This window comes from Pteropus alecto, unplaced genomic scaffold (assembly GCF_000325575.1).
Source record: "Pteropus alecto unplaced genomic scaffold, ASM32557v1 scaffold161, whole genome shotgun sequence".
NCBI lineage: Eukaryota > Metazoa > Chordata > Mammalia > Chiroptera > Pteropodidae > Pteropus > Pteropus alecto.
The window spans coordinates 7,279,072-7,298,044 of NW_006432943.1; the positions used below are offsets into that span (position 1 = coordinate 7,279,072).

At 34.1% G+C, this 18,973-nt stretch overlaps 1 protein-coding gene and 1 long non-coding RNA gene across 2 annotated transcripts in view; both read right to left on the reverse strand.

Annotated features, from left to right (window-relative positions):
* The window catches only part of LOC112476327, a 47,996-nt gene extending 35,979 nt beyond the window's left edge, over nt 1-12,017 (reverse strand). The window contains exon 1 of the long non-coding RNA XR_003045032.1: nt 11,140-12,017. This is a non-coding gene — a long non-coding RNA (uncharacterized LOC112476327). The remainder of the gene's footprint in view (nt 1-11,139) is intronic.
* A 2,971-nt stretch (nt 12,018-14,988) lies between these two features.
* Nucleotides 14,989-18,973, reverse strand: part of MRPL1 (mitochondrial ribosomal protein L1) — a 57,465-nt gene continuing 53,480 nt past the window's right edge. The window contains exons 8-9 of the mRNA XM_006907625.3: nt 17,133-17,214; nt 14,989-15,298 (exon numbers count right to left, since the gene is read on the reverse strand). Coding sequence (XP_006907687.1) covers nt 15,180-15,298; nt 17,133-17,214 — 201 coding nt within the window. The 3' untranslated portion in view covers nt 14,989-15,179. The remainder of the gene's footprint in view (nt 15,299-17,132; nt 17,215-18,973) is intronic.

Genomic DNA, 18,973 nt, shown 5'->3' on the forward strand with positions numbered 1-18,973 from the left:
AAGAAAGGAGGAAAGAAAATTTAACTAGGTTTACTAAAAAATTAAGAACTCTGCAAGAGATGTCCTGTTTAATTTCCTGCTAAAAGATTACGAATTTTACAAGTGATGTCCCATATCACACCTATTCATGACAACTACAACAAACTCTCAGCAAATTAAGAATAGAAAGGAATTCCTCAACCTAGAAGATTTGATATTGTTAATGTGCCAGTTCTCTCTAAATTAAAATATAGATTCAACCAAATGTCAATCAAAACCCTAGGTCCCTATTTGTAGAAATCGACAAGCTGATTCAAAAATTTATATAGTAATAAATGACCTAAAAGAGCCAGAACATATTTTTTTTTAAAAGAATAAAGTTAAAAGGCTTACATTATCTGATTTCAAGACATCATAAATTACAGTTATCAGGACAGTTTGGTATTATTATAAAGATAACAAATAGATCAATGGAACAAATTAGAGTTTAAAAATAGACCCACACATATACGTTAATTAATTTTTGACCAAAGTGCCAAAGATGGGAGAATAGGTGGTCTTTTCAACAAATGTGCTGGGACAGTTGGATATCTGCATGAAAAAAATATATTTCGATCACTACACTGTGCAGAAATTTTTATTTGAAATGAATCATAAAGCTAAAAGTAAATACTAAAATTCATAAACCTTATAGAAGAAATGTAATAGAGGAAAATATAAAAAAAAATTTGCAACTTTGAGAAGGGAAAAGATAGCTTAGGACAGAGAAAACACTAACTATACAAAAAATAATATAAAACAGACTTTATAAAAATTATAAAAATCTGCTCTTTGAAAGACACTAAGAAAAAACTAAGAAAATGAAAAGTCAGTCCACAAATGGAATAAAATATTTGCCACACATATATTTGATAAAGGGTTTTACCAGATTATATAAAATATTCTTACAAGTCAATAAGACAAACCCAATTTTTTTAAAGGGCAAAAGATTTGAATAAACACTTTGTACTAATTACCAAAAGACATATAAGAATGGCTAATTAGCACATGAAAAGAAGCTCAACATTATTAGTCACTAGAGAAATGCAAATTAAAATCACAATGAGATACCACAACACACCCACTAGAATAGCTAAAATTAAACATTAAAAATCCAACCGTCTGAGGCTATGAAGCAATTTCAGCTTTCAGACATTGCCGTGGGAATGTAAAATGGCACAACCACATTGGAGACCTACTTGGTTATTTCTTATGAAAGTTGTCACCATATTACCTAGAAGTTCCATTCTTTATCCAAGAAAAATAACAGGAAAAACAAAAAACAAAAAACTTGTACATGAATAGAAGTTTTATTCAAAGAGCCCCAAACTAGAAACAACACAAATAACCATCGACAGGTAAATAGATATACATTTGTTATATCTATACAATGAAATATATTTTGGAAATTAAAAAAAATAGTCTATTGGTACATGCAGCAACATGGCTGAATTTCAAAGACATTATTCTAAGTAAAGGAGACCAGACATAGAGCACATGCATCACACCATATGAACCATTCATATGAAATTCTACATCATGCAAAACTAGTGACAGAATGCAAATCTATTGTTGCTTGGTGCTAATGGCAGGAATTAGGACCAAGTGCACAAGTAAACTTTTGGGGGTGATAGAAATGTTCTGTATTTTGATTTTCATCATGGTCACGTGAGTATAAATTTTTGTCTGACTCAGTTCTACTATAATGCTTGTTTTTGAAAATACGAAATTTTTCTAAGACCATAGCAAAAAACTTTAATATAACTTTTTGGTTTTATGTGTGATTTCATCCACTAAAAACACTAGATGAACACAGAGAGCTGCACCTAGCTGAAGTGAGCTATGTATATATACCCTGCTAACCTTTGTGCTATTATTTTCATATATTTTACCTCAAACTGTTATAAACCCCAACAGAATATTATTACATTTGCTTTTAAAGGAGAATTTTTTAAAACAGAAATTATAAAATGAGAGAAGTCTCTTTTGTATTTCTCACATATTCATCCTTTCTGGCATTCTTCATTCTACAGAACTGGGTTTGTATCTGGTATAATTTTTTATTCAGTAGAAGAACTTCAACATTTCTTGTAATTCAGATATGCTGGAAACAAATTCTCTATGCTTTTGTAAAAATAAGTCTTTATGTTGCTCTCATTTTTTGAAGGATATTTTCACTTGACATAGACTCCTAAATTAACTTTTTAAAAAACATGTTAAAGTTATCATTCCATTCCTTTGGCATGCATGATTTCTGATAAGAAATTAGTAGTAATTCTTAACTGGGTACCCTTGTATTTAATGTTTCCTTTTTCTCTCTGGCAGCTTTTAAGAATTTCACGTTATCACTGGTTCTCAACAATTTGAATATATACCTTAGAAAGGTTTTCCTTTTGATTATCCTGCTTGGAGTTTGTTGAGTTTCTTAGACTTAGAAATCACAGTTTTCATTTTGTCCGGAAAAAAACTTCTGGCTCCTCTCCTCTGTCTTTTTCAGGAACTCCAACTAAGTACATGTTCGGTCACTTGGAATATTCCTCAGGTCACTGAGACTCTGTTCTTTTTTATTGCTATTATGTTCTTTCTGTACCTCAATTTGGATAGCTTCTATTGCGGTATCTTCAAGTTCTTGCTTCTTGTCTTCTGCTGTGACTAATTAACTCTGAATTTTTCATTCAAATATTGCATTTCTTAGCTCTAAAGTTCCCTTTGCTTCTTTTTAATATCTTACATTTCTCTCCTCACTATGCCCATGTTTTCCATTATATACTTGAGCATATTTATAATAGTTGTTTTAAAATGCTTGTCTGTGACTTCATTGATCTCCGTAATGTCTGAGTTGGTTTCTATTGATTGAGTTTCTTCCTTGCATTTTTCTTATTTACATGTCATAATTTTTATTGGGTGCCAGACACCATAAATAACATGTTCTTAAGATTTTGGAGTTTGTTTTCTACCTTTAAAGAGTGTTGAATTTGGCAGGCAGTTACTTCCAATCAGCTTGACCCTTTTGAGGTTTTTAAACTTTGATAGCAGTGGTCTAGAATAGCCTTTACTCAAGAGCTCTTTTAGCCTTATTCTAAGAGACAGCTCTGGGAAATCTACAGAATACCCAGTATTTTCAATGAGGACTTGCCATTCTTGTGATTGAAACTCAAATGTCTCTCAGCCATGTCTAAGTTCCAGGAATTGTTCAACTTAGAAGTTCTCCAGTAATGACTTTTTGTCTGGCCTTGTCATATTTCATTCTATGCCTGTGCACCCTTAGCACATGGCAAAAGACTCAGTGAAAACCCCCTGAAAATTCCTAGAGCTTCTCTGCATAACTTCTACATTTCTGATGCCATGCCCCACAAACTGAAGGTGCCACAGCCTTCCCAAAGTCTGATCTGTGTCTTCTATACAGATTGCCATGCTTTCCTTGATTTCCCCTCTCCTGTGTGTGATCTAGAAAGTGACTTCAAGCAGATGCAGAGGCTTTTGTGGGACTCACCCCATTCGCCTCCATCCACTCGGAGAACACGCTCTTGTACTACATGTTTTCCAGTGTCACGAAACAGCTGCCTCAAATATTTTGCCCAGTTTTCTAGTTGTTTACAGGTAGAGGGCAAGTCTGAAATAAGTTATTTCATTATGGGCAGAAAATAAAAGCTAGAATTGTTTTAAATCTAGTTTAAGCTATTTATATGTTGAGGCTCACATATTGTCCTAATAGTTATAACAAAAGTTGATCACCACCTTAATTTATAAAGTTATTTCATTGATATTACCAGGTCGATCTTCATAATACTGTAATAAAGATGAACTTTTTAAAGATTATGTTATAGCCAAAAAGATTGAGGCTTATAAGGCAAGTGAATGCTCAAAGTAATACACTTAGTAAGGATTGGAGTTGAGAATCTGACATTAGCAGAAACTACTAATGCTAAATCTTATCTCCTGGCTTACTTTTCCTTAGATCTAGGGTTTCATCTATATCACCACTCTTTAATTTCCATACTTCCTTCCTTCCTTCTTTATTCCCTAAGGTTTTAATAATCTTTTATCTTAGGTTTTTTTATCATATGAGCATGGCCAAAAATTTTAAAAGAAGTAACTTATTTTTTACCTTTCCACTTTGAAAATACTATTTGAAATTCACTCCCATAAATTATTTTTAATCTGAATTTCAAGTTACAAGCTATTATCAATATCTATCATACCATAACGAATATACTCCAGAATCACATAGACCTCTATAGGTCCTTCTCAATCCTTGAATCTGTCAGGATTCTTGCTTAGCCCTTATCTGTATCATCCTTCCTCCTCTTTCAAGTCATTTTCACTAATTCACTTTGACCTATGAAGCTGAAGCAACATTCTCAGAATTTTCCCTAGTCCAAATGAGAAAAATTTGATTAAATATTAAAATAGGAAAACAGAAATTATAAAAGACTAAAGTTAAAGCCAGCTACCCAGTTTGTATGACTAAGTAATAGATTTAAATGATAGCTTTCTAAGAATGAGTCACATTTCTGTCAGTCTACTATAGAACCAACTAACAACGGCAATAGTTGAGAAATTTTTAAGACTTGTACCTTGAAGTATAGGATGAAAACTGCTGTAATCTTCCATCACTCATATCAACAGTGTGACCATGTACAACTCTATATTGATGGGGGGAAATTCTGAGATTACATAGAAATGAGTGCAAAAAGATTCTTCAATTCATACCATCTGTCATAATCTGTCTGGGAGATAGGAATGATAGAATTAGGAGCCATGAATCTGCAGTCCCCATTCTAGGCCAAGGCTAGTACTTTTTGAAACTGCATAATGTACTGGAAACAATAATTTAAAAATCTTATAGACTTAATTTTACCGGCTACTGGGATTTAGATGTAAAGAGAGGGTAGTGTTCAAAACAAATTTCTAGATTCTGACCGTGTCCTTTTACATAGGATAATCCAGACAAAATTAATCCTTCCCCCAGGAAGACTATAACTTGTTTGAGTCTCTTCCATCTCTTTTAATTTTTAAGAAAAAGTTTTTTATAAATCCCATAAAACTGGATCGCCGAAGGATTTTTTTTTTTTGGACAGGTATAAACCAGAGGCTTTAATCCAAACATCAAGAAAGGTGCAAGGAGCTAGAAGGGTCCAAGGGAGCATGGGCAGGAGGAGCCAGAAAGGCTGCGGTCTAGACACTGGGAGGGAAGCAGGCATCAGCCTTCTACTCAGAAAACTCTGATTCTTATGGCTCCTATCAATCTCTACCCAGACCACTGGCCCAGATTGAGGGAAAAGCCCCTATATTGTGTTTCTTGGGTGTTCCCCCTTCCTATAGGGTATGTAAACCCAGATACGGGGAGGAAGTAGTAGAAAAGGAGAGGCCTTGGCTTGGGCAGGGAAGAGCCCACAAGAACCAGACCTGGAACAGTCCAAGAAGAAAACTAGGGAACTGACATGCCAGCACTCCATCACTCCTAGGTTTGGATGACCCAGCCTGGCCCTTACACATCCATCCTCAGAGCCAACTTTAATTAATGGAGAGTGATATCCTAAACTCTGTCTCCCCAACTAATGGAATTTTTTACATTTTTCAAAATTACTGAACAATGTCACATTCAGCAAAATGGTTAAAATGAAAAAGATAAACCAATTACTGACAAAAATATGGAGAATTTGGAACTCTTATACCCTGTTGGAAGTGTATATTGATATAACTACTTTGGAAAACTGTTGAGCATCATCTACTATAAACAAACATATATCTAATTTATAATCCAGTAATTCCACTCTTAGGTATACATCCAACAGAAATGCATATGCATGTTCACCAAAAAAAAAAAAAAAAGTGGACAAGAATGTTAATAAGTAACATTATTTGTAATAGCTCTAAAACTTCACTAGAAGAAATGTGTAAGAATGTTCACATTGGGATTATTTGTAATACTCCAAACTGTAAAGCCCACATGTCCATTAACAGAATGGATAAATTGTGATACATTCACACAATGAAATATTATACAGCAATGGGAATGAACATAAATAAATACAACAATATTAATGAATTTCTTCAACAAAATGTTGAGTGAATGAACTCAGACTTCCCCTAAAAAATACATATGGTAATTATTCCATTTACATTGATTTTTTAAAAAGGCAAAATAAATATATGGCCTTAAAAATCATGATATGGTTACCCTGAATGGGAGTATTTTTCAAGAGGCAAACAAAGGGACTTCCTGGGGTGCTGGTGTTATCTATTTCTTGGTTTACGTGCTATGTACATATTAACTTTGAAAAATTCATCAAGCTGTTTACACTTCTGAATTTATGTTGTAAGTCAATGAAAATTTTCTTTAAAACTATTGGGCAACACCAATAATGTACAGTATAGAGTAGCGCTGGAACTTGAATCCTTATAGTATGACTCCAAGGTCTGTACTCTTAATCACAGTATGATTTTAGCAATCTACCTTAAGGTACTTGCTCATACTTATAAGAGACATAACAATTACATTCATCAAAATAATATATTAGAAGAAACCTACATGACCGTCAATAGGGGACATCTGGTAACGTACATCAGGGTATGTTCATATTATGGAGTACTATAAAGCATTCTTTAAAATGCAGTAGTCATGGAATAATGCTCCAGATACTGAGTAAAAAAAATAAATTGCAAACAACATATAATACTATTTTTAAAGATGAAAAACGTCCATATGCAGGTAGGAACATAATTTGTACGAGTATAAAAGATCTGCATGGAGCCACAATGGAGGCTAGTTAGGGGAATCACAGAAGTTTTGCTCTGTCTAATCAATCTGTTTACCATGGGAATCTGTTTATGTGTTTAATAAAATGAAATTGATACTTCTCCCCTCCAAAACTAAACAAGCAACATTTTTTTTTGCATTTGAAGAATATTTACTATGTAAAAATACTTTTTAGACTAACGAAGTAAATATTTTGAGTTTAAAGAAATATAGTTATTGATTTCATAGAAATCACAGGAAACATCGAATAAATATTCAAGGAATGAATAGGCCTTAGAGACTTGTCAAGCCTCCTATCATTGCTACTATTTCTCCCTAAATATTCATCAGCGGTAGTGAGCTGGTATAGTGAGCATCTATTGGTTTTGCCTACCCAGCACCCAGTAGCCCCTTCTTTTGGTAAAGGCACTTCATTACCTTGGGAAATTTCTTCTACCCTGCTACATGTACTTTGGGGAGATTATCAATTCTGCCTTCTCCTGATGAAGGAGTGGGCATGTAAACTAAACGAGGCCAAGCAGACTCTCTCCTCTTAGAATCTTGAGTGCAGTGACACAAGGTCAGTAAACGGAGCTGATTCACCTTGACAGTAGCTCTCTGGGGATACTTCCATTGATTCCTGCTACTTAGAACCCTTGAGCTGAGCTGCTTCCTACCCTTTTAAAGTACCAGTTATTTGGCTTTTCCTTAGATTCTGTGAATCAGCCCATATACTTATAATACAGCCCTTCTCTTGTTAAGTCAGTCAGCCAATTTCGGTTGACTGTAATTGAAGAACTAACTGATACAGCATCTAAATGCATACAATAAAAAGGTCATTACTACTTTGCAATAGTCCACGGCGCTTGTTTTGATTAACTTTGAGCCAAAATTTGCTTCTCTATAAAGTCCGCATTGGTCCTAGCTTATAGTATAAATATATTCTGACTTCTAAATGATACATATTTAAAAATTACTATCATTTATCCCCAAATACTTTCTCAGCAAAAGAACTAACTTTCTCATTTAAAGCATGTATGACTACTACAAAGTCACTAGAATGGCTATAATAAAAAGGACAGACAATTCTAAGTGTTGACAAAGATGAAGAGAAACTGGAACCCTCATGCATTACTGGAGGGAATGTAAAATGGTATAGCCACTTTGGAAAGCAGTTTATAAAATTTACATATTGATATAGTTAATATTTTAAAATGGAATTTACAAAGAATCACCCACTTTAATGTCATCCTAGGCAATAATACCCATGAAATCATGGTCTTTACGTGCTACTTACATTTTCCTATAACACACTAAAGACCTATTAACTATTAATTTAAATGTGGTTTATCATCAAAATTCATTTCCTGTGCCGCTAATGATATATGTATTTCCTTTTGGGAAACACTAAGTTCCCCAAACACTAGGTTTGGGAAACACTATTTAAAAACGTGTATAAATTAATTCCATTAAAGCAATTACCAACTTAGAAAACAATAATATAAAGTCTTATGTAGGACATAATGAGATACAGAAAGTATAAGACCTTTCATTTAGCAAACACCTGGAAATTGATTTTGGTTGGCTTTTTTCAATTGAAAGTGACTAAATAGCAGGAGATATGGGAAACTTCAGAGACAAAATGTCTTCCTTCCTACTCTATAATCAACATGATCACAACCATGTTATTTTGGTTAAAAAAAAAAAAAAGATACCTCCACATAGAGAGAGGAAAAAAGGAAGTATAATAAAATATTAAGTGATTGTTAAGGAATTATAGGTCATTATTCTCTTTAAATTCTTCATTGTGTTCTTCCTTTCTCTACTTGTCAAATTTATTTAATAGGCTTCTATTTTTTTAAAATAAAACAATACAGTAAAACTTTAATTCCTTTGGATACCTTCAAATAAAAATTGAATGTTATCTCAATCTATTATTAGTTAAATTTCTATTTTTTTAAATTTAAGTGATAATACCAATTTCCTTCTTATTTTTAAAAGTACTGTTATTTTATACAATTTTATGTGGCTGATTATGTTCCTATGTTCTGTAAGTTCTTAGAGCACTACAAATATTTTATGTTTTGTTCATAATTATATGAAAAAATTAATCCAAAAAAAACTAAATGCTCTCAATGGTCAGAATAGAATACAAAAAAAAATCAAAGTTCTGAAAACTGGACCTACAATCTTCTTTTATAATAATAGTCTGATTATTCTTAAAGCTCTATAGGTTAAGTGATATGATATACAGGATTTGCTTTTAATTACTCTAGCAGAGATGAGGACTAGGATAGAAGCAACTAGAACAACAGCATGATGTTGATAATTGCTGAAGCTGGGTGGTGAGTAAATTGGTGTTATTTTATTTTTTAAATTTTCTGTATATTTGAAAAATTCTATAAAAGTTAAAACATAAAAAATTTGCAGTATGCATTATTTTAGTGACACCTAAAGCAACTTCTGTAACATGCCCAAAATAGAAAAACAAAAAAATATTCACTTCAAAACAAAGCTCCAAGTGGTCTATAAAGTATTTTTACTATTTTATTTATATAGACAAGTGAAGAAAATAATTATTTATCAATGTTGACTATTTTAAAATTGTACGAAAGGTTATTATTGCCACCTACTGGACACTGTGATTAACTACTTACTATATGAAAAAACCCACTACTGAATAGGTTCCCCTGTCCTACCCCAAGCATTTGGTCTTTAACAAGATAATGCTAACACCATTAAATGTATGTTTATATGTGTTTATATTAGTAATGTTAATAAAGTTATCTTACATCACTTCTAACAGTGTGAAATGCCATCTGCAAAAGGTGTATCATAAAATTTATGTTAGAAAGTACACTGGTGATCATCTTAAGTCCTTGTTTTACAGAAGATCCCAGATTTTGAATTGTTTCTCCATAGTTAGAACCCGGACTCTACATTATTTACACATAGGGATAAACCAGAAAGCTAGAAACTAGTCCTGGCTCTTAAATATAGTTTTATCTTTCTGTCATCTCAGTCATTTAAAATCTTGACTTTTATTGCAAATTTTACGTATATTATAAGTTGGGTAATTGAATATACTAATGATTCTCAACCCTAATGTATCAGAATTACCTGTTAAACTTTTAAATAAAGTGACACTGGTACCAAAGCCAGAGATGTTTTTATCCGTCCATGTTTAAAAGAGCCATTAGCAGATACCAGTGGTTCTCAAAGTGTGGTCCCTGGACCAGCATCACCATCACCTGGGAACTTGTTAGAAATGTAAATTTTCAAGGTCCACCTCAGACTGCTGACTGGAATCCAGCAATTTGTGCTTGCAAGCCCTCCAGGTGATATGGATGCATACTAGTCTGAGAATCACTAGCATTTACTAAAAAATTTGTAAGTTTTTATTCTTTTAAATGTAAGATTTAATTTATTGCTAAGAGGAAGAAAATAGTAATACAAAAGAGATTTACAGTAAGACTAATCTATACAATTCTACTACTTTTCCAGAAGCATATCATTATAAACACTCAAAGCGTATCATTATAAACACTCAGTTCTAGTTAGTCAATAGGAAGAATGCTCGAATGGAGGCAAGGAATGCTCTAAGGGCAGGAAATAAGTTATTCATAGGCCAGTTAATAAGACCCTGGAATGTTCTTGCCCAGAGCAAGTTTTCCAATCATATTTCTTTGTTCTGGTTTGTTCTGATCAAAAAGGCACCTTTAGCCATATCATACCTTTCAACCCAGAATGTCACTTCTAGAAATAGAGAGGAAAATAAATTATATCCAAAGATTTTCTCTAAGGTGTTGTAAATAATGGAGGGGGAGGGGCTTAAGCAAATTAAATGTTCCCAAATTGGGAAATGATTCCATTAATTTGAGCATCAACAGGATGGAATATTGTTCAACCATTAAAATGATGCTTTTTATATGAAATTTTAATTACCATGGGGAAATGCTTTATAAGATCACATGTATACATGTTCTTTCTCCCTGTCAACTGAAAAAAGACATTGGAAAGCATCAAAATATTAATGCTGGTTATCTATGAGTAGAATTAACAGCGATTTATAAAATATTAGTGTTCCTAAAATTATCAATAATGAGTATGCCTACTCTATTAATGAAAAGAAAAGCTACAAATACAATAGAGCTTCTACTGTATGAGTTAGGATCTTCAAATACGATTAATTAGTAAGCTTCCAAAAGATGGTAATTGGGAGAGATTCAAGATGGCATAGAAGACAAAGGCTGTTCATGCCTCCTCTAGCAACCACACTAAAATTATAACAGAACTACAGAGCAACCAGTACGAAGGAGTCATCAGAGATCTGACTGAACAGAAGCCCTACAACTAGGTCACCTCAAATAACAAGTCACCTCAAAACGGTAGGCAGGGCAGAGACGCCAAAAGGCCGGTCCCACAACAGAGAGTGATGGTCGAGAATCAGCAGGGTTATCTTGGCTGTGGAGCCCCCTCCCCACCTGAGGAACATAGAGTCCAGTCCAGCTGGCTCCCCAGCTCAGGGTTCCAGTGCTGGAAAGAGAAGTCCCTACAACCTTTGGCTGTGAAAACCAGCAGTGTAGCTGTGTGAGTCAGGGTGCTGCGGGAAGCGTAGACTTTCCTCTTAAAGGGCCCACGCCTGGCCTTACTCGCTGACAGACTGCTCAAGGGGAACCAGGAACATATGGGAGGCACTGAGCTGTTGGGCTTCAGGGAAAGGGCTGGAGGGGTGGCTGGCTCCTGGACAGAGGTGCAAGCAGAAGCCATTGTTCCTCTGTTGAGCCCTCCCCACTCCCAGTCTGCAGACACAGGCACCATTAATCTATATAACACAGGTCGCTCCACCCAGGGGATTCCCTAAGACTCCACCTCTCCCAACTTGTGGGCCCATCGAAGCTGCTTCCAGTGATTTTATTCCATACAAATGGGCTGTCCTGGCTCCATCTGTGAACTTTCAGAAAATCTCTCAAAGGATTACAAACAAAAGCGGCAACATTTGGCCTCGACATGCCCTGTACCTCTTGCTGAGCAGCCCCAAACCCTGCACTAGTGGCAGCCGGCCTTGGTTTTGGACTTGATCCCTTGAGCCACTTAAAAGACCAGCATAGGTGGCAACCACATGTGGATTGCTTGGTGTCTCTTACCAGGCAGCCCTGGAGGTGCACTGGCTGCAGCTGAACTTGTCCTGCAGCTGGGCCCCTCTCAGGTCTGTGCCAAGGGGCCCCATAGCACACCTACTACATAAAGTCACTCTACTAAGATTGGGAGACTTAGGAGCCCTACCTAACACATAGAAACAGATAGAGGGAGGCAGCCAAAATGGGGAGACAAAAAAACATGTCCTACTTGAAAGAACAGAACAAAGCTTCAGAAAAAGAATTCACCAAAATGGAAACAAGCAATATACCAGATGAAGAGTTTAAAACACTGGTTATAAAGATGCTCAACGAACTTAAGAGAGGAGTAGATGAACTCAGTAAGAACTTTAACAAAAACATAAAAAATATAAAAATGGAAATGGAAATTACAAAAGGGAACCAGTCAGAAATGAAGAATAAAATATCTGAGATGAAGAGTATATTAGAGAGAATCAACAGAGAGGAGGAAGCAGAGGATCAAATCACCGATATAGAGGACGGCGTAGCAGAGGACACCCAATCAGAACGGCAACAAGAGAAAAAGATCCAAAATAATGAAGATACAAAGCCTATTGGATAACATCAAATGTAACAAGATTCACATCATAGGGGTACCAGGAGGAGAAAGAAAAGTAATAAGATGAAAACCTATTTGAAGATAATGATGGCAAACTTCCCTAACCTGGTGAAGGAAATAGACATATAACCCCAGGAAGCTCAGAAAGTCCCCAAAAAGATGAACCCATGGAGGCCCACACCAAGACACATCATTATTAAAATTCTAAAGGTTAAATACAAAGAGAGAATCTTAAAAGCAGCAAGAGAAAGCAATTAGTTACCTACAAGGGAGCTCTCCTAAGAGTGGCAGCTGATTTCTCAAAAGAAACTTTGCAGGACAGAAAGGCTTGGCACAAAATATTCAAAGTGATGAAAACCCAGGATCTATAACCAAGATTACTTTATCCAGCAAAGCTATCATTTAGAGTTGAAGGACAGATAAACAGCTTCCCAGACAAGACAAAGCTAAAGGAGTTCATCATCACCAAGCCAGCATTACAGGAAATGTGAGAGAGACTTCAAGAAGAAAAAATATGTTGCAAAAATATGAATAAAGAATGGCAATTACTTATCTATTAATAAGTACTTCAAGTGAAAAATTAAGTGCTCGAATCAACAGAGCGAGTGGCTGAATGGTTAAGAAAACAAGACCCTTACATATGCTGCCTACAAGAGACTCATTTCAGATTAAAAGTCACTCACAGACTAAAAGGGGATGGGAAAAGATATTGCATAATGGACCTAAAGGATAGCGTGTTGAGTGGAGTAAGTCATATAGAGGGAGAAAAATGCCATATGATTGCATGTTTATGTAGAATCTAAAGAACAAAATGAACAAACAAACAAACAAACAAACTCAGATACAGAGTGCCTTCTGAGGGTTATCCGATAGGAGAGGGGTTCAGGGGGTCAGTGAAAACGGGAGAGGGGATTAAGATATACAAATTGGTAGTTATCGAGAGTCATGGAGATAGAAGTATAGCATAAGGAATATAGCCAATAAATTGTAATAACTATGTATGGTGTTAGAGGGCACTACATTTATTGGGGTGATCACTTTGTGAGTTATGTAGATGTCTAATAACTATGTTGTACACCTGAAACTAATATAGTATTGTATGCCAACTATAACTGAAAAATAAAAAAAATTATTATTATAAAAAAAAAAGATAGTAATTACGGGAAACGAATAGGTATCTTTTTCTCTCTATCCTGCTCTACTCTTTTCTCATCCCACTTCTTTCAACCCTTTATTTCCACTTTCTTCATATTGGCTATGCCACAACCTCATAATTAGATATTAAGAAAATGAAGTTTAATTATTCAATATTTTAAAATTTTAAAGTGTTCAGTTTAACAGTTTACCTCAGAATATCTAAAAAGGAGGTAAAATAGTCTAACAGTTAAGAGAACAGACTTCAAAAACAAATCCAGCTTTGAATCTCACTTTGCCATTTATGGGACCTCATACTGGTTTCAATTTCCTTTTCTGAAAGATGGGAACAACATCCTCCTCACCAAACTGCTGTGAGGATGAAAAGAGAGGATGCATATAAAGCATAAGATAGTAGTAGGCCCGTAATGGAAGTTAACTGCTGTTACAGTTTTGTAGTTAATGTTACAGTTGTTTTTGGTAAATAGCCTTTAAATTTTAATTTTCCTATGGGAAAAAAGCATAGTGGGGTATAGTGGTTGTTCAGTCATTTGGACTTCCCAGATTACTAAAATTTCAAAAACAATGTGGAAGGCCTATATGGAGCTGTCAAAATATTCTTTACAAAGTGAGTGTTATTAAAACTCACCAACAAATTTATCGGCACTATTATTTCATATAAAAAAAGGCATTTAAACATCCTCTAAAGAAATGGGAGACAGTCGCAGAATAAGGAAATCATTCCCAAGAAAGGACAGTTGGCAGTTGAATGCCAAAATTATTATTATTATTATTATTATTTTATTATTATTATTTTGTCACATACCAGTAAACACTAAAGGACCAATACTAATTTGTAAGCTGGCACTTGATGAAAGACACAACTTCTTAGCCTGATTCTTCATCCATAAATGAAGCTGTTCTATCCACCTCATGGCATGTTCATTCAATAAACACTAACCAAACCTATTACGTGCTATTAGCAGAGAATTCAGAATCAAATGAGGTTAAGTATATGAAAACACCACACAGTGCCTTGTATATTGCAAAGCGCTATAAAACTAAGAAATACAAACATTATAGATTGATTCCTAAGAGAAAAACAAAGATTTCCTGCCCACTCATATTCTATATTCGTTATCACAAGTTACATCCAGAATCTTTTAGAATGAACATTTTCCATAATTTTTCTTTAGAAAATAGTCATATTTGTGATGTAGTTCATGACTCTGCCATTCTCTGTCTTATGAGGACTGAAGATGTTACTTTTCCCTCAGATGGTATGGCTCTCCATGGAAAGTTATTAAGCTAGAAATTGCTGCTGTAATTACCAGCATGTTGAATCTGAACTATAAGGAAGAAGATTTAACAGGATATAAAATGTAGACTCAGATAAAATTTTATTTTCTTATTTTTGAAAGTGTTGTAAGATTTTTCCAGTGTGAAAATTCACTTTTGAGCATGATGATCAAGAAATAACAAGATACCAAACATAGAAATTATACAGTTTTATGATTTTCTCTGTTGCTTCTTAATCCACTAAAAATAATTTCACAACACAACACTTTTAGGCAGCTTCTTGGTTGCTTTCTTTGGTTTCCACTTCTTTAGGCAACAAAGGCTCGACCTTTAATAACAAACCTTCACTAGTCGAACTTCGAAGAAAAGCTCGTACCACAAAGGGTCCTGGAAACAAAGACAAGAATCAACTTTCCACCTAATGTTGTGGATTCTGTGGCAGAAAACATGGTCAAGCTTTAAAATCTTTTCCTGAAATATGATGCAACCCTGGTAGAAATAAATCCAATGGTAGAAGATTCAGATTGAACTGTGCTATGTATGGATGCAAAGATCAATTCTGATTCTAATTCAGCTTATCGCCAGAAGAAAATCCTTGACCCACAGGACTAGACCTAAGAATATGAAAGGGACAAAGATGTAGCTAAGGCAGATGTCAACTACATTGGCCTAGATGGAGTATATAAGCTGTCTAGTAAATGACGCTGGTTTGGCTATAGCCGCAATGGATATAATAAAACTTCATGGGGAGACTCCAGCCAAATTTCTTGATGTTAGTGGTGGCACTACAACCCATCAGTAACAGAAGCATTTAAGATTATCACTTTAGATAAAAAGGTACTGGCTATTCTGGTAAACATTTTTTTGGAGAAATCATGTGGTGTGACGTTATTGCACAGGGTATAGTCATGGCAGTAAAGGATCTGGAAATTAAAATACCTATTGTGGTATGGTTATAAGGTACACAAGTTGATGATGCTAAGGCACTGATAACAGACAGTGGACTTGAAATTCTTGCTTGTGATGATTTGGATGAAGCTGCTAAAATGGTTATAAAGCTCTGTGAAACAGTACCTTAGCCATGCAAGCCCAGGTGGATGTGAAATTTCAGTTGCCAATCGGATCTGAGAACCCAGTAGACGGCTGAAAGTGTTAAATGTGCTTTAAGTGTTAAAAATACTGTGTTCTGTATTATTATTGTTCTTTTTCTCTTTAAGTGTGTGACGACTGTAATTGCCACCTAGGCACAAAAACTTTTAAAAGCATTTGATCTGCATTTAATTCTACTGCTGAAAATGGACTATTTGTGTAAAGAATGTGTAATGCAGAAGAAATCTAGTTTCTTCTATTGCAGCCTCTTCTTTTTCACTTCTACAGAATGTCACTTGCAATATGCCAGTTTGTTATTGTTGGATACAACATTCTTCATTGATATGAGTCCTATGAATAAAGTAAATATGAAGATAAAGCTTCACTCTTTTGTGTTGAAATATATATCTAATAACTAGCCTCATTAGTAGAGCAATGTATTAAAAATTTTATGTAAGAAGTGTTTTCTTCAACACCAAATAAGTGTTTTCTTCAATCACTATCTATAAACAGAGCTTTCAAACAGTCCCCAGAATATTCAGGTATTTCAGTGAAATAACTTGTTAATTATTTGAACATTGTTTTAATCATTAGAAAACGATAACTGCAAGTCTTCACGATCCTGTGGTATTAAGAACAACCTGTAGGTTTGTATCAAATAAAGGTATATTTACTAAGGACTTGGCAGACAAAATTAACAATTTCGATTTAAGTTAGTAACACCTCCCCGTGTGGGGAAAAAAATAAGATTAAGAAAGGTAGTGCCAGTGACAAAGTGAATGGTCTGGCTTCACAATATTATTTCATAAATATAGTTTCTATTTAATGCCATTGTAAGTTTAGGCACCATGGTTACAATTTTCTTTCAAACTTTATTTTATTTAATGGTAAAAATAATGTGGGAATTTACAAAGGTTTCAGGAAGTAAAATATTTCCTTAACGTTAAAGAGGTCTCTCTAAACGACTACACTTGTAAATAAGATAATTAGGAACCCTTCAGAGAATTCACTTTTATTTATTTAATCCCTGGAAATACTGTTGCTATTGTAGTTGCATGTTGACTTGATTGTTTTCTTAATATTTTAAAAGTATCACAGGGCTATCAGGAAGTCTACCCAGCAAACCACTTACCCAAATTCAGCGGTCTGTGCCTACAAACTTCATTGATAACTGCTTGCAAATTGGCAGCTATCTGGTCACTTGACATATCTAGCTGAAAAGAAAGGGTATATAACATTAATGATGTGAAAGTGAGAAGACAGTAAAAATTTTGGTAACTGTATCAGTATTTACTCTAGGCAGTGTTCTCACATATTTAATTAAAATAAATTACCTATTAAGAGACTCTACTGTGAAAGAAAAACTTTCTATAACTCTTCTTTTAGAATGCTACATTTACATGTCTTTAAATGGCAAGAGTTAATTGCCTTACAGAACATATTACAGCAAAATATTTTGAAGTTGTTCCACTCGATTTCCAAGTAATTTCCCCAAAGCATATCCTGGGTCAGAATATACCACACCACACTTCATCCCTACCCTGAAGGAAGCAGTGATATTTTCTCTTGAAGTTATTTGTTGATTTACTTTTAAAGGAAAGTAAGAAAATGTTTAGAAATTAATGCTTTCTAGATCTAAAATAAAACTACTTGACTACACACATTCAGACAACACATATCTAACACAGAGACATTTTTAGGATGTTATACTAACACACTAAATATGGAATAACAATTATCTTGCTATTTAGCAAAAACTACAGTAAGAAAATATATATATATGAATGAGACTTATTCATAAAACTCCTAAACCAAGCTCACAGCTTTGGAAAGTCCTTGCGTTTATAATTCAAATTCAAACATGTTGTTATTCTTAAACATACCAGTTAAAACCAGATATTACATTCCAACATTTAGAGAATTTTGCACTTTGCCAAATGAATCAATTTCTTAAAATCCATATAAAACTTAAAACAGCACAATGGGCAAAATTCACACAGTGAGAGTTCAAGTTTAAACAAGATTCCTACTTTCCAATGACTCTGAGACCATTGTGAGAAATGTGCCATGTTAGCATAAAGAGAATTCCTCCTGAAAAAAATTATTCTCATCATCATTTATTCAACACACTCTTGCGTGTAATGCAAAACCAAACCCTAAATGAGAAGGTTTGGCCATGATTGAAGGAATTTTCACTTTATGTCAATCTATAAGTGAGAGTTCTGGGAAGGAATAAATCAAGCAATGCTTAGTTCACCTCACTAAGTCCTCAGACCTTACAGACTTTAATTTGCATTGAAGTAAGCAGTACACTGCAAACAAGGCATCTTATATTTATTATGTTAAAAACAAAACATAACAAAACAAAAAGCCAAGATATCAACATGTGTTCCTGTCTCCTTTCATTTCCTTCTTAATTCTTCAGTTTACCTCAAAGTGTCCTTATTATCGATGATAGTAACCACTACACATCTAATAAATTCCTTTACCTTCTGTTAAAGACCTATACCTACCTTAACTTTGGGATAGTAAGAGATACAAGAAAAAGATGTCCAACATATCTTTTTAATACATTAATCTATACTATTATACTATATACACTAAACTTAGCAGATTGTTATAACTATTTTATACTTTGTGAGAACTTATACTGCCATTCCTACAGTAAGCTAAAATAACAACACAGCTTTAGAAATGGAAAATAATTACTTCCCCTGCAACTTTATTAGACTGACTTTAATGATTTTATTAAGTTTTAAAATACATAATTTTAAAAATTATATTATCAAAATTATATTACCTCTAATCTTTACTATGAGTACTATGTCTTCCACTAAAGTTTAAAATGTTTATAGCCATAATATTTCATTTTACTTTTTCTTTCAGATATTGTGCAAAATTATATATTTTATAATTTTGTTATATATTTTTATGGGCATAATTGACTACTTAATTGGCTGTGGATGACAAGCT